The 19816-nt window shown below is 35.1% G+C and overlaps 1 protein-coding gene across 1 annotated transcript in view; it reads left to right on the forward strand.

The window, feature by feature from the left end:
- Positions 1–19419, forward strand: part of LOC131034532 (serine/threonine-protein phosphatase PP1) — a 40473-nt gene extending 21054 nt beyond the window's left edge. The window contains exons 2-4 of the mRNA XM_057966035.2: positions 17278–17837; positions 17983–18186; positions 18621–19419. Of these exons, the coding sequence (XP_057822018.1) occupies positions 17278–17837; positions 17983–18186; positions 18621–18644 (788 nt within the window). The 3' untranslated portion in view covers positions 18645–19419. The remainder of the gene's footprint in view (positions 1–17277; positions 17838–17982; positions 18187–18620) is intronic.
- The last annotated feature ends 397 nt before the right edge of the window (positions 19420–19816 follow it).

Consider the following 19816-nt stretch of genomic DNA (forward strand, 5'->3'; position numbering starts at 1 on the left):
ATATCCATCGAAATGCCATGACTTGTTATTGTAGACATCATGAGACGTGATGTCAGTGCATATACCATAACTTGGATGTATATGTGAAGAATGTCATGTGACTTGATGTTCTTGAAACATCCTTTGATATCACGAGTTAGGTGATATCTCCATTGACATATACTTGATTATCTTCCCTAGCTAAGAGGGAGTGTTGATGCATTGTAGCTTCGGTCAGATATAAGGATGATCGTTTATATATATATATATATATATATAAGTATGTATGCATGTATGTCAGTTCACTATGTGAACTGGTATACATACACACATACACATTTCTTGTGCCTATAAGAATAATTATTTCAAATGCTTTGTAAAACCATCATCCTTGTATTTGATTGAAATACTATACAGATACAAGTATATTAATCTGTGTAATCAGATTCTATTTCATCTTCTCTTGCCATGTTTCGAGCAATGATCATTGACGACAACATTGTTTTATATATAACAGATCAAGAAATGATCGTATTTATTATATCAAACATACCTGGATCACATAATGATCAAATGTAATGCACAGTAGATCGGCGGCTTTCATAATATTGTTTTCGGTTTTTATGTTAACTAAACTGATTGAGGATCTGGCCTCTTGAAAGCACCCCTTGACAAGTGTTGTATTGTTTGAGAGAGGGCCATGTCATGAGCGGACATGGCTCCACATTGTGGAGACATGTCCCCTCATGACATGTCTCTCTACATATATATTTATACATGCCGATATCATAAAGAGAAGACATATATATATATAAAAAAATGCTCTCTCTCCCTTTGATCAGCAATCTCAGACTTGAAGAAAAGAAGTTCATCAGCATCTCATCAATACATTATAATCTGTATATTGTAAGAATTGCATCAGTCTGAAATAAATTTAATTTACTTTTAACACCCTCCAAAGAGCTACTTAGGCATTTTTTGCTTCCTTTGAGCCTTCAAATCAGTGACTTAAGGGTCTTGATTTCCAAAGCTGCCTCCAAGCAACAAGCAAGTCACTTCCTTTGACACTAGAAATGTGTGACTTAAGGATTGAGTTACTTCCTTTGACACTGGAAATAAGTGACTTAAGCATTTTTCCACTTCCTTTGCCACCGGAAATGTGTGACATAAGGATTGGTGCTTCCTTTGCCACCTGAAACCAATGCAAATCAGGCCTCTCTCAGACCTGAAACTTATCTAATTAGGTATTTGAAGTGAGAAATCAGAGAAAAATTAGACCTGAGACACAAAATCAGATGTTTCCATGATCAGAAAATTCATTTCCAAATTTAGAGAAGGTAGTAGGAAACTTGATTAAGTACTTTTTGCAATATCTTGATTCAAATTATGTTTGTTTCCAGGTTTAATTCAAGTGGAATGAACATGCAAAGGAAGGTGAAGAATGTCAAGACTTCAAGGCGTGGAAGGAATATCAGCACACATACAACAATAAGATTTCACCACATAAGAAAAGACAAAAGCCCAAGGAAGACATTGTGGTATTTCAAGTCTGAAGCTCGTACAAGGCAGCTGATGGGATCATCATCAATGTACTATAAGGCAAGAATAGAGAACATCTACATCAAGGGGAGCACAAGAAGACTCTAGGCTTAGAATAAAGGATTTCCATTGCATGACGAGGACAACATTGCACAAGTAAGATCGATGCATTTAAGGCAAGAAGGAAGGATCAAGCACAAACATCACAAGGTCTACCTCAAGTGCATCACTAAGGTAGAATTCCCAAACAAGAAGATGAAAAGTGAGATGATCAAGAAGAAGTACAACCCTACCTTTGTGATGAGTTACAAAGATCAAGCAAGCCGAGGTGGCGCCTAGTCATCACTTATCCAATCATATTATTTCAAGCTAAGTACATCTAGGTGGATTGTACTTGACTCATCCAACAAAAAGGATAACTACCACATGGGCACAAAGTTCGATGTACCTACCCTCATCATCTATTGGTGAATAATTCAAGGAAGGACATGTGTCCATTTTATTGTAATTCTATCATTGGTCAAGTATTAAATGCTTTGTAATGGGTTTAACAAACCCTAATTAGGGTTTCTATGTTTCGATCTTGGCCATTGACTGTGAATCAATCTGAGCCACTCAATTTAATGAGAGCACTATATAAGGTTCCACGCTTTCATTTGTAAAGGTTAATAGTGAATAGACAATAGAATAGATAATAGTGAATAGTTTACTAGCAAACAAATAGTAGTTTGAATAGAGTAGGAAGAGAAGGCAAAGATTGTTGCCAAGACATTGCTGTAAGAAACATGTAAATTTCATTGAAGATATGGTGGACTCTATATGTTGATTCAGCAATTTGCATGGTCTCTACTTCTCATTTAATTTTGATGTTGTTTAGATGAATGGAAGAACTTTGTGCATGATCGATGGTGAAATTCAACATCCATGCTGCTACCACCTTGCTAATTGTAAAGTGCCTTGCGTAGTCAACTTGATTCATCTTAGCCAAGCTTAACTTCAATTGCTACTTCTTCATTGATATGCTTCACCTTGAAGGTATCTATGCTTGTAGTGGTGATTTGAAAATCATAAAGCCATCCTTAGAAGATCACACTAGCCTTGTGCAGACGTTCGTTGCATGTCAAAGGAAAGCTTAGTTGAGTTCCACCAAAGATTGTCCATTGCTCTTACATTCCTAGGATTAGAGTAGCTTCCTCAACCCTCATCTGTTTTCTCCTTTTTTTTTCCACGTTGCAGCGACATTCAAGCATTCAACATTCAACATAAGTCCACCTTGTGATTCCAACAATATCACATCATATACAACAGAGTCTATCCAAGAGCACATCAAGACCTGATATTCAGAACCTTGGAGTCATCCCATTTGATCACATAGTTTTGCATTTGGGGAGCCTTTGTTCAAGAGAGGATATAATACTTATTATTTTATTCTGTGTTGCATAGTGTGTAAAAACACATCAACAGGTAGGAATAAAGAAGAGCCTATTAATGCAAAGAGAAGAGGGAGTGTAATGTCCTTGTTGCCTCAATTTTTGGAATTTTTCTTTTTCCTGCCCCAAGCCTAAAATCCAAGTTCTTATGTCACTCTTCGCTCCAACATGCACACTTAGCTTTGGCAACCCTTGTTTATAGTCGGGCTTTTGTCGGACCTTTATACCTAGTCGGCAGGATAACATGTCTCCAAACCTTTCCTTTGGATTCGCAAATACAAGAAATCCTCGACTGGCCTACCCTTCTTGGAACATTGTCGGTCTTCAAGATGTATGAATGCTTATAGTTGGTCAATTAGAAAAGCTTGGAACCTATGTATTCTTCATTAGCCTGGTTTAGTAGTTCAATATTTTGCCAATTTCCCGACTCAAAGCATTTTCGGCTCTCGAGACACTATCTTTTTGTGGCATCAACTAGTTTAGTGCATTCATATCCAATAGAAGGTAAAAGACATGAGAAGTGTGTTAGCACAATTTTCAAGAGAAGTTGTAGGACCTTAGCCACCAAAATTAAATGTATTTAATGTCTTAATTCTTAAAAATAGCTGTCATCTTTCTAACTTCTTTTTCGTCCTGAACACACAACAAGAGCTCTAAGTTTTTTGCATTGCGAAGGAGGCCATAGAGAAGCAGGAAGATAGGTTATAATCAATTCATCCCATTTCTTTACCTTCACTTCTTTAGAGTGTCCTTCTCAGACAAGTTATCTTGAAGGCCTTGAATGTTTCTCATCTGGTCCCGTGCAATGTATTTCCCCTGTGCCTGTGCGGACTCACTTGCTGAATTCCAGTATTGTAGAATACTTTTGGACGATTGATTATCATGCTTGAATTTTTGACTCTTTAGATATCTTCAAGAATAGAATATGATCTTTGATGATACGAAGAATATAAATGAGGAAGACACATGTTCCCTCTAGAATATTCGGAGAAGAATGTGGCATGGCTCTACAAGAGTCGTTTTTCTTGAAGTTTTCCCTAACTATCCTTGTAACGACTACCCTCAAGAATCTGTCACCTTTGATGATAGTTATGAGAAACACACAACTAATACCCAGGGGGGGGGGGTGAATCAGTATTAGAGACTTTGCAAATTTAAGAACTCGTGAAAATGCTTAAAATTGATATATAGCAATAGAGGCAGAACATAAGAGAAAACCCTTTCGGGTAAAAAAACACAACATCAAAAGACATTAATTAGCTTCAAATGGGCACCAACCCAGTTGACGAATTGATAAATAAAGGAGAGTACCAACCCACCTCCACAAATTAGCACCAACTCAGAAACTACAAGGCACCAACCTCTGTAAGAAACTTCTCCTCAATATTAGTAAGATTTTAGATGCTTATACACCAATATCATCTTGTCATACATAGTAACTTTTAAAGCTAAATGACCAGCCAGCACGATATCCCCTGAATTCATCACACATCAAAACAACTCCAAAAAAATTAAAAAGACTTTTAAAAACTTCAATCACAAAACCAGGTCTTCCTAGAGATGGCGACTACACAGATAAAGTTTGGCACCGCACGTCTAAAAAAACCTTTTTTTAACACTCGGCATGCCAAGAAGAACGATCCAGTACTCATTACTTTTAGCTCAGAAAATGTCAAGATGCCAAAGTATCATACCTTATACAAAATTCTGAGTCAAATTTTCATTTTGTATACCACTAATCCAGTCACACAGTTTTTCAACTTCTATTTCATGCCGCAATTCTAGTAAGAGGGGAATCATGATATTAGCCAAAATCGCACATCTTTCCACCCCTAATTCATTAATACCACAAAGTTTTTAAAGATTCTTAGTGAACATCGTGTAAGAACAACACTCACAAAAATTGGCATGAACATAACCAAGTCAATCCTCATCGATCACAACATACGACCCTGCTTGAAATGACTGAAGAAGGAAGCAATAAAGACTCTGTATACTCTACCAAAGAAATAACACCGGAATAAATTTCCAGCACGAAGCCCAATTTATAACGCACAAGAATCGTATATAAAGTTCACCACGAAATATGCTAAAGTTCACACCCATAAAAAAATGGTCTCAGGAGAAATGGCGACTCCCACCTTTTAGCACAACTCCTTCACACAAATTAAACACTTATTCTCCACAACTTCTGTATAACATTCAGATACTCTCTAGCTATAATAAAATAGGATGCTAATTTTGGCATCTTTAACAATCGAAGGAGAGTTAAAAAAAAAAAAATCTACGCACCCTCCACAATCTACATGCCAAGTCGTATTTTCTCTTGAAAAAGAAAAATAACCACACCACATGCTCCGACGATGCCACTATAAACTTTCAGGCAAAAGATTTAATTGCCATAACTGCTAGAAGGAAAACTTTAATACCAGTATAATTGTCTTTCCTTTCAAAAGTGTGTTCAAACAAAATCTGACACAATCACAATCACCACTATTACTGGCATCAAATAAAGTTCATAAATAAAAAAAACGCCACAAATGGCCTGCCAAAAATCTCTGGACGTCCTTTTTAAAATATATAAGTATTGCCCAACAAAAATTATTGACAAAGCCTCCAAGAAAAAATCCATGGAACCATAGGAATCGGGTCTCATAAAGAAATAGACAAGTAGGCAAACACCTGATTGAAGACAAGTAGGCAAACACCTAGCAGAAATAGACACACAGCCAGCTGAAGCAGGTCAAGCACCTCAAGAACGTCAAGCAACTCAACCAAAATTGAGAAAATCTAATGAATAAACAGTAGCTCGAAAAGCACTTCAAACTCAGTCCAAAATTACTTTGAGTTATCCTCTAGCTTGAATAACACAGGCTTGACAAAAATCACTTGACATCAATGACAAAATGTCTAACATTCTCCTTCTTTGTCATTGATGGCATCTCCATCTGCAACGCCTCCTCTTGAAACCAACAAAACAAAACTGCTCCCCTTGAGATACTGCTCCCCCAAACTCAGTCCAAAATTACTTTGAGTAATCCTCTAGCTTGGATAACATTGGCTTGACAAAAACCACTTGACGTCAATGACAAAATGTCTAACAAGTAAGAGAATATGTAAGAGAATTATTGAAGGAGCAATCAATGAAAATTATCTGAATTGATTCTTGAGTGTCGTAAACTTTGAGTTACGATAATCTTATGGTTTATTCTTCTTATGTGGAATGTATATCTATTTAGATAATTTTTATTGTTTTCCGAAGAAATTTAATTCTCATATTCGAGTATCTGTTATGAATAATCCATCTTTGAATGGATATTATGACAATCTTTAAGTTAGAGGTTGTTGCGATTTGATTTTGCAGTATAGAATCTTTGTATTATATCTTGTCCTAAATTTAGTCATTTCCTTTTTTTCCTTTTTAAGCTTTCTGGTTAAAAGCATGCATGGTTTTTATTTATTATGTTTCATTAGAAGGTAGCTGCACCTTGTAAAATAAGCAAATAGTAGATGTAAAATATCATTACATCTGACTCAACTGATGGTTTCAATTGCCACTTGTTTGGGCATGAGAAAATAGAGTTAATTGGCAAATTTGTTAACCAACAGTCCTCATCAAATGAAACCTTCTCCACTTATATCTTCCAATGTGAGGGAGGGTCACACCCCTTCATCATGTCTGCCCTTTGTAATCGTCACAACCTTCCATAATTTCTGCCCTCCTTTGGAAGAGTCACTTCCTTATTTACTTCCAATTCCTTCTTTCTTCCATAGATTCTTCCTTGATTCGCATGCTCCATTCTTTCTTCTCCTCCTCCCTCACAAATGAGGTTCTCTTCTCCCTTTTATATCTCATGTTTGAGGGAGTCAACTTTTCATTTCAGGCCTTTTGACCATTCATTAATTAAATTTTATTCTTTTATAGTTTAATTTAAATTTTATTTTTATTCTTTGGTATTTTAATTTTATTATTAAATCCTATTTCAAAGTGGGTACATTACAGGGAGCCATTAGAGAGAGCATTTCAAAAGTGTTACATGCAACAACCTATGCAAATTTGGAATAACAACTTTTAAATCTTTTCAGTAGAAAAGGAGGGAAAAACCACCGTTTTTTTTGAAACATCAACTAACTGAGATGAAACTATATCTTAACTGAAAGCTTGAATTAAACAAAGATCTATGTTGTAGGCATGAATAGAAGATGCCAATATTTTGAAACTTTCATAACTTTGTCAACTACTTAATGAGGAGGGAAAGTATCATCAGGGCGCTTTTCCGCCCAACCACGAACTTATCAGTCCCTCGTGCGATATTCGACTGGATTGGCCCGACCTTTCGCAGGGAGGTAACAAAAGTCTAACTCATGCCATCTAAACTGGAGGGTAATCCTACATAGATCCCTAGTCGGTCATACACTATAGGCTACCCCTAACTAGAATGACCTCTGACTGGATTGTGTATCAAATTGGTTGACGCTTATAGAAGTAACATCACCTTGATTGAGGGTTTCTATGCATATTGCAAATATGCTAATCATGAAGTCAATTGTTCATAATCCTGCTCAATCCCCAACTTTATTTCATGTTAATACACACTTGTTGACATGCAATGGCATTGTATAATCATCAATTGTTCTTCTTCCCAAACTAATATCCATCCTACTTTCCACTAATTCTATCCACCCCCATTATAGAAGATAGGCGTTCAACAACTAGATTAGTGGTCTCCCAACTCAACTATGACCGGCTCTAGGACCAATGAGTGGAATCAGTAGATATTACAGGTCAGGTGCCACCAGCCCATTCACGAGAAACTAAATTCGATAGCATCGGCTCAGTTATAGCCTTTCTCGCATCATTGGTGCTCCCACAGGGTAATCTGAACTGTGGCGTTCAGGAATCCGTTTCGATACTGCTGCCCAGTTCAATTCCTATAGATTATCTCGCTTCCCCACTACTGAATCGGTTAGTGCTGGTGGCCCGGCCTGGTTCGCTCTCATCGCACTAACTGTTGAAGTGCTCTGCATTTGTTGCTTTTTATGAAGGCCTATCAAGGACTTCTTGTGGATGCCATGTTATCATGGGTGGTTATGTTGTGAAGCCATTTAGAGTAGGATTTTTTCAGTTTTGGTAGATATTTTTTATGCCTCGTTACAATGGAGACAAACATGAGGCTTTTTGCTAAGAAGCACCAAATATCTTTCTTGGGCAAGGTTTCGAATGTAAGGATAAATACCGTGTTTAGAGTGAAGGATTTGATTATGGTGCACTCTATTTGCTTGGTTTTGGGTTGTTTGCTTATCTATGTTTGGTATTGTTATTGTGTGAATGTGAATATCTCTTCAATGTTTGTTGGGGCTTTATTGAAAAGTAGAGAACTACTTGAGGTGCTTAGGCTGGCTTCAACAACGATCATAAAGCCTCGTTGGAGAGCTGGTTGGTCTTGGCTCTATTCTTAACTTGGTTGTTCTTACGTTTGGTTTTTTTGTTGGATTGTGGAACATGGCTAGTGTTTTAGGGTAATTTTGATTGGATTTTGTTTGTCACCCTTGCTATTGGTGGTAATAGTGGTCGGTGTCTTCATCTTGGGAAGTGGGGACTCACATTCTTGAAATGTGCTATAGGGATGGTCGTTTAAAGTGACATCAATTTGTCATTTGCACTAGAGGAGATGTCTTTTGGCAACGAAGATGAAGATTAAGTGCTCTATGTTTTTGTGTGTGGTTGGAGGTTAGGTGCAATCTGAAATAACATGATATAGTTGCACAGACAAGGCAATCATTCTCTCAAATATTTGTTTTGTTTTATGGGCCCTCCATTGTGGAGCTATCAAACTCTGTAAAGTTTTATAAAGTTAAATATATGGGTATGGCCCCCTAGGCCATTTTCATCTATCAAGAGAATATGTTATACATTCATTTTAAATTTTAATAATAAATATTTAAAAATATTAAATGTTATTTTATTTAGATTGAATTTTTGTCAAAAAATAACATTAATACATTTAAATGATATTTTATAATTTTACTAAATTTTATCTTCAATCATTTAATAAATTAAAATTGAATATTTAAAAATATTTAATTTAAATTTTAAATTATCAATATATTTTTCAACAATTTTATTTTACTATATATAAAAATTAACAAATTTGAATATTTAAATTAAAACTTTAATTTTACTAATATTTGTAAATTTATTATAATTTATTTGAATTTAAGTGATTATTATTTTTTAGAATAATTTTAATTTAGTATATTTAAAGTATTTAGATTAGATTTAAAAATTATGAATATAATTGTAATTTGTAGTTATTTTTATTAAAATTATAAAGTATAAAATTATATTGAAATATATCAGACAAAACTTTTAATAGATATAATTTTTAAAATGTATTTTTTTTTATTGGTGAAAGTGCAAGGATTTTTAGCTCAACCCTTGCTCCAGGTGAGGCCACAAGTGGGGGACCTCCTCCCTGGCATTGACACTCAGCCGCCTTCCTTCTCCTCAACATTAACACTAGTCTTTTTCCTCCTTCCTCATTTGCGGTGTCCTCCTCTTCTTCTTCCTTCTCTCTTCGTCCTCCTTGGGGTTTGAACCTTCATGGCACCATTAACAATGCCACTTTTTCACCATCACACCCCGGGGTCAACCTCACTTTTAAAATGTATTTCTAATTTTAATGTAATGTTAACAATTTATTTAAAATATGTGTGAATCTTCTATTCTTTATTTGTGATAGTAATTTGTTAATACTTTCAAATATCAATTTTAAAAACTAGTATTTAATTGTTAAAGTTTCAAATTTTAAATGTTGTTTGTTGCCTATACCATGGAGATTGTAAGTCAATTGCGTCCCCAAAATGAAAAGCTGAGGGGTAGAAATGTGTGTCCCGCGAGGGTGTTAATCTCAAATGTAGTTGGTGCAAAGAATTAAAAGACGAGAAAAACAAGTGATTGAAAACAAGGATTCAAAGCAATAATGCAACCTTTTACCTTGTTTCTCTTATGCTCCTTGATTGAGCAGAAATTGAATGCACCCTTAAGCTCCACTTGATGTGCTCTTTGTGATGGATTGATTGGTGGAATATGGTTGCTTAGTAAACTTGTAGTGTAATGTTGGGATTATGATGATAGATCAAGAAAATGGCAGCATAATGATTGCATATGAGTGGGTTATGAAATGAAACGAGAGGCCTCTAATTTATAGATTTTTCATAATAAAATTCAATGGCCTAGGTACATTGTGTAATGGAGGGCTAGGTTTTGAAAAAGATCAAGGCATGAAATAAAAGCTTAGCCTTGTGACAAGTGTCACAAGAGAGATATAGGTGTCATATGAGGTGTAATAGCTAGGCATACATGTGTGTGAGCAAGATGGCATGTGTGGGAGATATGCTCACACATGTGAGCAAAGGAGTGGGAATACTTGTAAGAAGAGTAGGCTACACACGTGTGGGAAAGCTAGATGTAAGAGATATGGAAGTTACACATGTGACGAGAGCATGCTTACACGTGTGAGCATGGAGTGGATGAATAGGAATGCCTACACGTGGGGACATGAAGCGGGTAGGGACAATTGTCAAGTGATGGCAAGTTTGCATTTTGATCCTTATAAATGGATTAATGGATATGATTAAAAGTTGGTGGATTGGAATGTTGAGAAATAAAATATTGGAGGAAATGTTAATGAAGATTAATTAGCCTAAATCAATCAATCAAGTAGGTATTAAATGATTCATTTAGTTGGAAGATGTGGGGGATAAGGCTAAACTTATCAAATAAATGTGATGGGTAAAGTTAAATGTTGAATTAACTAAAATAAATATTGATTATTTATTTAATTAATGGCTAAGATAGGTTAAATTCAAATGTGGTCAGGCATGGATAAATTTAGGTGTGTCTACAATATCCTTTTATTAGATCATTAACAAGGGCGATGGACCACTTGCTTGGCATTATAGAGGGTCAGGGAGAGGTGTTATTACACATGATCAAGTGATTTCAGAGATTGGTGTGCTCAAGAGAAATAGCATTCCTCTCATTCTAGGAAAGATGAAATTAGCACAAAAGAAACAAAGAATCAATGACAATGTGTCAGGTTCCCAACATCTTTTATGTCTTTCTCTTTTGCTATGCCCAAGGCCTCGATAGGTGTATTGATACAGAGTGGAACATTGAATAGCCTATGGAAACTAGTGGAAAAACATGTGGATGATTTATTGGTTGATTCGCTTTATTCAATTGCCATTTCATTCAATGTAGTTTGGAATCCACATTTTCGGAATGCAAGTAAGAAAGTTGTAGAGTTTTGCAAGGGGTGCACACCTCCGTTTTCATAGGCTTTAAAACTACTCTTTTGTAGAGATCAAAAGATAAAGAGTGACTAAGAAATTAGCTGAGGTCAAAGCCTCTTGGAAGGCAACAAAATGCACTCTATGGAGTCATGGATGGTCAAATATATGTCAAAAGGCTATTGATTAATGTTTTGGTGGCTTGCCATCAAGGTGTTTGTTTTTTGAAAGTGATTAACACCATGAATCATAAGAAAACTTCAGAATACATTCTTAAAATATTAGAGAGCCATTTTGTAGGTGTGGAGAATGTGGTCCAAGTAGTAACTGATAGTGCAGCAAAGTGTGTGGGAGCTGAGAAGTTGGGTGTAGAGAAGTATTCACAAATATATTGGAGCTCATGTGCAGCCCATTGTCTAGATTTTTGACTTCATGACTCGGCTAAATTTGCATGGATACATGAAGCAATTCACAAAGGAGAGCAATTCACAAAGAGAGAGCAATTTCAAATTTTATTTGAAATCATTGTTTCACATTGAATCTTTATAGGTAGCATGGATCTAGGTAGTTATCAAGGCCTTATGAAACATGATTTGCTTCATTTTATATGACTTTGACGATAGTGGTTGAAGAGAATGTAGCTCTTGGATTTGTTTTTTGTTTTATTGAGTTGGATAATTCTGCTCTTTCCAAAGGTCCTTAGGGGAGTGACTTTAAACAATAAATTTTTAGAAAAGTGCAAACAAACGTTTTAAATGTGTGGACCAATTTGTTGACGTGTTTTGTATGGTTGATGGTGGCATTCCTTGTCTTGGCTTGCTTTATGAGAGCATTGACTGTTGCAAGAAAGCCGTTTAAAAATACTCAATAGTGTGGAAGTAGATTACATGGAAATAAGGGATATAGTTGATTCTAGACTTTGAATTTTGTTGAAGTTTTAGAGTCTTGACTCTTGATTGTCACTTTTTGACAAAGAAAATATTTTCCAATTGCGATTTGATTGCTTTTAATGGTTTAACTTTGATAAGTTTATCATGGTTTGTAAGTGTCACATCTTTTTGTAAAGATTTCAAATCTCTTTTGCAATGTTACATCATTTTGACAATTTAATGGATTTGTTACAGATATATCTGAAAAAAATTCTGTTTTATATTTGGCAAATTTAATCACAATTTTTTTCCATTGCCAAGCTTAATCTAAATTTTATCATTGCCAAAACTGAACGTGAACACGAACATGAACACGAACGTGAACCTTGTGATATAGATACTACATTGAGGAACTGGGGCCCATTTCTTTGTTTGTTGTGTTTTGTGATAGTGATATACATATTACTGGTTTGCACTCTGCTTTTTCACAGGATTCTGATATACATTTTTCTTGTAAACTATTAGTTATTTTTGGTAAATGTGAGATTCATTAGTCACTCCTTTTTTTGATATCACTTCTACCTGTAGTTTAAAATCCCATTGACTTACTCTCTGCATTTGTGCACATTGATGTAATTTCTTTCAGTTTGTTTTCCTAGGTAATTTGCCTATACCCTCTTTTCAAATTCCTATGAACAAAGCTGGAATTAAGAAAAAAAAAAGTACTGTTTTGTGGGGGTGATGTTCCAAGAAGTTTAATGTGTGATATCAATATCTTGTTAATACAGGCCATTTGTTATGGCGTGTCCATTTACCTTCAAACAAAGGATATCTTTTCAAGTTTCATATGAGAAAGATAGGTATTCTCATTTGTCTGGACTCTGGGTAGTCATTGAAGACTTAATGCTTAAAGGAGAATACTTGAGTGGGCTAATGGCATTTTCTAGGAATTTCCTAAATTCTCTATAATGAGAAGATTTTCAAAAATGTTGCTGCAATTTGTACTTCAGGAAAATGATAGGTGCAGAAAATGTTTTACAATTTGTACTTAATTTTTTTTGGATTATTTAATAAAGAAAATCTAGTTCCCAAATGAAGTTTGAAACTGCAATTTATATATTTTCACTTACAAAACAAGCTCAACGGTTTTAAAGAGAAGTTGCAGTTCAGAGCATCTAACATTTTGGATAAAACTGTTGTTGGCTGGACATGGATATAAGAATTCAACATATATACTAGATTTGTGAATTGGAGGACCCCATATATTTTTAGAAATTTGGGAGTGTAAACTTATGTTAGCATTTGAATTTCTTTTAGGTATCATCATGTTGTTTGTTTATTATTAAAGTTTCTGAGTTCTCTGCTCTGTTTCATTAGAATAGTAGATGAATTTTGCACGCTTGACATGAATTTTGATCTTGATGCAATTTGTAATGTTCAGTGGTTACATAATACTTAATTACACTTGAGTCTTCGCATAGAAACATATAAATTGTTTAACTTGGCTATGTGTACCTGGTTTTGGGGGACGTATTTCCAAGACATGTTTAAAAGTTTTTTGGTGTATTCATTGACCAAACTTTTTTTTGACTTAATAACCATTGAATATCCACCGATAATATTTACTTTATACAGTTCTTTTTGGGGAGGTTTTTGAAGAGCACACATACTGAGAGGGGCGTGGGGGGGGGGGGTGTGAATCAGGATAACAACAATATTTTACCAATTTAAACTTTTCAACTTCAATCATAAGTATATAACTTATCTCATTAACATATTCATTGCACACCAATGTTCATATGTGATCTAAATAATATGAACACAAGTAGAACACGAGATATATACGTGAAAACCCTTATGGGAGAAAACCACGGCAATAAATGTTTTTATATAAATCTTCTTTTACAATGTTCATGGGCACCAACCCACTGGAAGCGCGAACCCCTAACTCTGTTTGTGAGCGCCAACCCATTGGAAGCACTAACTCCCAAATCTGATTTTGTGAGCACCAACCCACTGGAAGCACCAACTCCCAAATCTGAATTTTGTGAGCACCAACCCACTGGAAGCACCAACTCCCAAATCTGAATTTTGTGAGCACCAACCCACTGGAAGCACCAACTCCGCAATCCAGAATTAGTGAGCACCAACCCACTTCATATAAATCTGAATTTCCACCTTGACAATGTTGCTTCTACAATAGATGATGGATTTTATTCTTCTCAAATTTCCTTCTTCAAACTGCTATAATTCTCTTCTTCAAATTGTTACAATCACCTCTCAAAATAGTCGCAATTCTGCCACAAAACTCTGTTACATTATGTTCTCCAATCTGCTATAAATTTGTTCCTCACATGCATAAACTCTTCTACATAAATCTGCAACTATTCCTTTCACAACTGTATCTACTCTCAGTCACAAATCTGCATATCTTTTCTTCTATAAATCTGCCATGGCTTCTTCAAAGTCTGCTATAAATTCTCCTTACGTCCTCTTATTCATTTCTGCTATAATCCTTTTCTATATCTTGCTTGGTGTATATCATATATATACATTACATGCATACCCACAAGATTTCCTTTCTGTTTATAATTTTTGTATCATATTTCACACCTAAACATTCAGAGCATATATACTTTTGATTATTTCCACAGCATTATATTTTTTTATTTTAAACTTCACTCACACTGTTCAGTTCACTTAATGCATCGTAACTCAATCTCCCTTTATACCATTTCATGCCTTTTGGAAATCGACGACCATATGATTCAAAGAGATAGGTCTCTTTTAATGTTAACATTCCCTTAAACTTTAAGTAATGCCTTTTCATTAATTGATGTCCAATTTTTAATTATATTTTTTTATCACAAGGATTAATCGCATCTCTTGCAAACTAGCCACTAATTATACCATTTTTTCCAATCAAGATATAATTGGTTCTAATCAACCCGATTATTAAGTCCAAGATACCAAGTTGTTTCTTTGACCAATATAATTTTAATGGCAATAAACCTTAAATCGACTCATATAATGAATCGAGTTTATTCTTGTATATTATGTCTTGGTTATCTCTATGCTCATAGCTTCGAGTTTGGAATTCAAATATTAATGTATTATTCTGTCAGCGAATGCCTCCTTCAACGATCCTTTGTAATACCTCTTCAAACGAAGTCGATAATTGCTTTGCACTACATTACAACATCATTTGTTCCTCGAACATATAGAATCTTGACCATATCATATGTTGAGTGTTCAACCACATGGGTCGACTATTTGAATACGTGAATATGCCAGTATGTTTGACATCGTTGCATTAGTTTCTCCTTACATGGCTTCAATATGAGGCGTCAGTCAGCAATTATTTGTTTTCAACCCATTCCCACCTTATTAACATGATTTTGCCATTTGTATTATGCAAATCTTACAGCTATCACTCCATACCACGTGTATGATGAATGGTGATCTCTCTGAGGTATTGTAGCTGCTAATATTTATATCATCTGACTTGCTCTTTAATTTCTTTATCGATGCTTATTCCCTCATCATCTAACTTAGCGCTGCCTTCATATCAACTTGCATTATGGATATTTATTTTAATACTGAATATTGAAGATCACGGTGCTATTCCAATCATGTTTATATATCGCTGCATATATTTTGAATATAATCGTTGCTTTGATTAATGAATGCCTTTGTTAATTTAGCAACCAACCAAATACTGTTTTGACGGTCTTTGTATTTTTAACATCTCTTTGGAAAATATCAAACATAACCACGTTACTTTGTTTCCCATAATACATATCTGGAATATATACCACTGCATCTAATATGATTATCATGAATAAGACGATGACTTCTGAATTTAATAAGTCGATCAATATGATCCTTAGAACTTCACATATTTGCCATGCGTGTTTACCACATACTTGACTGTAGAATCGATCATTGTTCTTTATTCTCTATCATGTGAATTTCTTCTTATGAGATGTGATGAATCGATTTATTGAGGCATGCGATTGACCTTTCCTTTCCTCATCTGTGAACACTAATTCATGTGGACTGCTGAGTATGATATTCATCACGATATATCTTCTTCAAGGTATTACTGCAAACAATAATAATCTCTTTCACTTGGTCACTGGATCCAATAAGTTAGTTGTCACTGTCTATTACCTTAATCACTTTTATTAAGTCGACATTCTTCATGTTTTGTTACCGCTGCTATATTATATAAGTCACCGTAGTATTGGGCAATGTTGGACATGCCCATCGCTGTTCCAGTATAGCATTGATATTTGTTTATAATTAATATAAACAAATTAATGACAGTCGCTGCACACTTAATGGTGTCGTTCTTCTTTTGATTTGCTACTCTTCTCATTCTTGATCGCTCCATAATACATTGTAATCACAGCCATACATATCACTGCATTACCTTTCTTCATCAACATTATGAGTTGGTCAAACACATAAATTGAATATGATACTGGACTTTGTTATTTCATTCTTCATGATCATTGCTTGCACATATATTATAATCACTGTATAACCTGCTGCAAATAATTTCCTCACTGTCTTTGTATAATCATAGTATGATCAGAGATTATGTATTGCTGTCTCTATATATATGCTGCTGACTATAGAATATGTATATCTGAGTCTTCGCTGTTGACTGTAGAATATGTATATCTGAGTCTTCAATATGACACATATATATGTACTATAGTATGGGTCTTCTATATATATATATATATATATATTGTATGCTGAGTCTTATGTGTATTACAAACAGATATATATACTGATTAATCATTAGTCTACTTCATGCATGCTGCTATGAGGAAGTTATAGGTAAATCAATGACAGTGTCTTCACACCTTTGACATCAATGACAATATTTTCATCAGTTTTACTGTATTACAGGGGTCATCTTCTAGTCGACCTCATTCCCTAGTGTTTAGACTTTAGAGTGATCCTCTAGCTGTCTGAATGTTATCCTCTTTATGTTGATTAACAGACGATGGCTATTTTGCATTATTTGTTTAAAGAATATGGAAAGAAGCCAGAGAATTATCCTAAAGAGAGGATATTTCTTGAATATTTGTTTTGTTTATACATTTTGTTGATGGTAGGTTTGTTCTTTAATATGAGTTATTTGCACACAGGTGATATCCATGGACAATACTCTGACCTGTTAAGGCTGTTTGATTATGGTGGCTTTCCACCAGATGCAAATTACTTGTTTTTGGGTGATTATGTTGATCGTGGTAAGCAGAGTTTAGAGACAATATGCCTTCTTCTTGCCTACAAGGTCAAATACCCAGAAAACTTCTTTCTTTTAAGGGGAAACCATGAGTGTGCTTCCATCAACAGAATATATGGCTTTTATGATGAATGTAAGCGGAGGTTCAATGTTCGCTTGTGGAAGATTTTCACAGATTGTTTCAACTGTTTGCCTGTTGCTGCACTTATTGATGATAAGATTCTATGTATGCATGGGGGCCTTTCACCTGACTTGAAAAGTTTGGATCAGATCCGAAACATTTCAAGGCCTACAGATGTCCCAGATATGGGTCTTCTATGTGACCTCCTTTGGGCAGATCCAGATAAGGATATTGAAGGTTGGGGTGAGAATGATAGAGGTGTATCATACACCTTTGGACCTGATGTAGTTTCAGAATTTCTAAAGAAACATGACCTTGATCTTATTTGTCGAGCACATCAGGTTTGCAGCTGAGATGCTTTCCTATTAATCTTATTTTGTTTTATAATGATTCCAAAAAAATGATTGAATGAAATTTGAAGATTTGTGTTCTCTCCATTTATTCAGAAGACTTAATGGATGAAATTAAAATTTAAAACTGACTTAGGTGGTCGAGGATGGATACGAGTTTTTTGCTAAAAGGCACTTGGTCACTATATTTTCTGCTCCCAATTATTGTGGAGAATTTGACAATGCTGGGGCTCTGATGAGTGTTGATGACACGTTGATGTGCTCCTTCCAAATTATAAAGCCACTTGATAAAAAGGGGAAAGTTGGATTTGGATCAAGACCTGGCACACCAGCTAAGAGGGTAGGTGAATTTTTTGCTCTTGATTTGCATTGTACAACTTGATTTGCATAGAAGCAATATTTTCTTTTGTTGGAAGCGTGTCTCCACATTATATCATATTTTTCCTAATTTTTTATCGCATTTTTCCTTCGCTTAAATACAGGTTCAGTCTTTTTGTCATTTGTTTTAGCTCAGCTAACACAAGTTAAAAGGTGTCTGTGTGGTTCACGGGAAATCCTTGGTGTTTGTGTTTAGTGTCTCATGATTCTTCAGTTGCTGTGTATGTGCATAAATTTAATGCATTTGGCAACTGAGCTTAAAGGATTAAACTGTAAACTGTAAGGGGTTTATTGGAGAAGGGAGAGCAAAAATTTGGTCTTCTGATTTGGGTGAGATGTTGATGTCTTGGATTATGATACCATGAGCTGATAATGATACATGTTTTATTTGTTCAGGCACCTCAAGGATCTAAGAGTTAGGAAATGCACTGCCTCTGCTATTCTTTTGATGGAACTTTGTTTGCATTTGGCTATTCAGCAAACAGGACTGGCAAGGAAAGAATTTGATATTTAATAGTTTTGTGCCATATAATGTACAACTGCCTAACTGACCCATAATTTGTGTGGCAATTTCTTTTCAGTGGTCTTTTATAAAATTCAGCTCATAGAAAGCAGAATTTTGTGTAATGAGAGGATCGGCTGGAAGGCTTAGATCTCAAATGTTGGGTAGACCAAGCCTTGAAAGGCTTAACGGGCACTTGAAATAATTGATTTCACATGTACAGTGGTAAACAGAGGTTTAGTTTCTCAAGAAGCCATCTTTTTTAGTTTCAATATGTAAGAGCTGGTTTTTAGCATGCTCAGTATCAAATCTCCTTACCCGTTTAACCTGTTTTATGATCGATTTTGTTGTTGTGATGATCTTGGAGATTTTGGTGAGCTCTGCATTTAAGGTTTCCGACTTCTTAGAAGGATTTTTCCAGCTTATATGCAGTCAGAATACTCTATGCATTTGGAAACCTCCTATAGCTAAAGTTTTCTTTCTTATTGAATCCGGGCTCTTATTTTCTCCAAACTTGAGCAGCATAGTGTACTTTCTCGAGAATATGCAGTTGTATTTGGAAGAGTTTCTTGTTTTTTTGATACCTTTACCTTGCTTCCCTTAATATTTGAGCAAGATACTTCTTTTTCAAGAATGTTGTAGTTACAAGTTGGATTATGTGATTGAGAGGGAGCGTCACCTCCATCTTATTAATCTGAGTCCTTTGGAGACATAAAATATTCTCTGATAACACACTAGGTTTTTCAAGTGCGTTAATTGATCCAGGATCTGGGGTGATTAGTAGAAAATGAGCATGAGTGGAAGCATACGTAAGTTACACACAGGGCAGATTAATGTGTATTGTTTCTTGAGAGTCCTATTGTTGGATAAGTTTTGGACATGTGGCTTGTTTTGTAATTTCTATCCATAAAACCTTTGCATTAGCATAGCATGTAATGAATGACAAATGGCAAGAGGTTTGAGTTTTACAAATTTTATACCTTGAATTTAGGTGTATGGCTTTTGCAAACTTAGTGCAGAAATTTGGACGACTGGTAATGAATGGAAAGTGTCAGACGATTCAAGTCTTACAGTTTCTGCCCTCTTTATA

This window comes from Cryptomeria japonica, chromosome 2, assembly GCF_030272615.1.
Source record: "Cryptomeria japonica chromosome 2, Sugi_1.0, whole genome shotgun sequence".
NCBI lineage: Eukaryota > Viridiplantae > Streptophyta > Pinopsida > Cupressales > Cupressaceae > Cryptomeria > Cryptomeria japonica.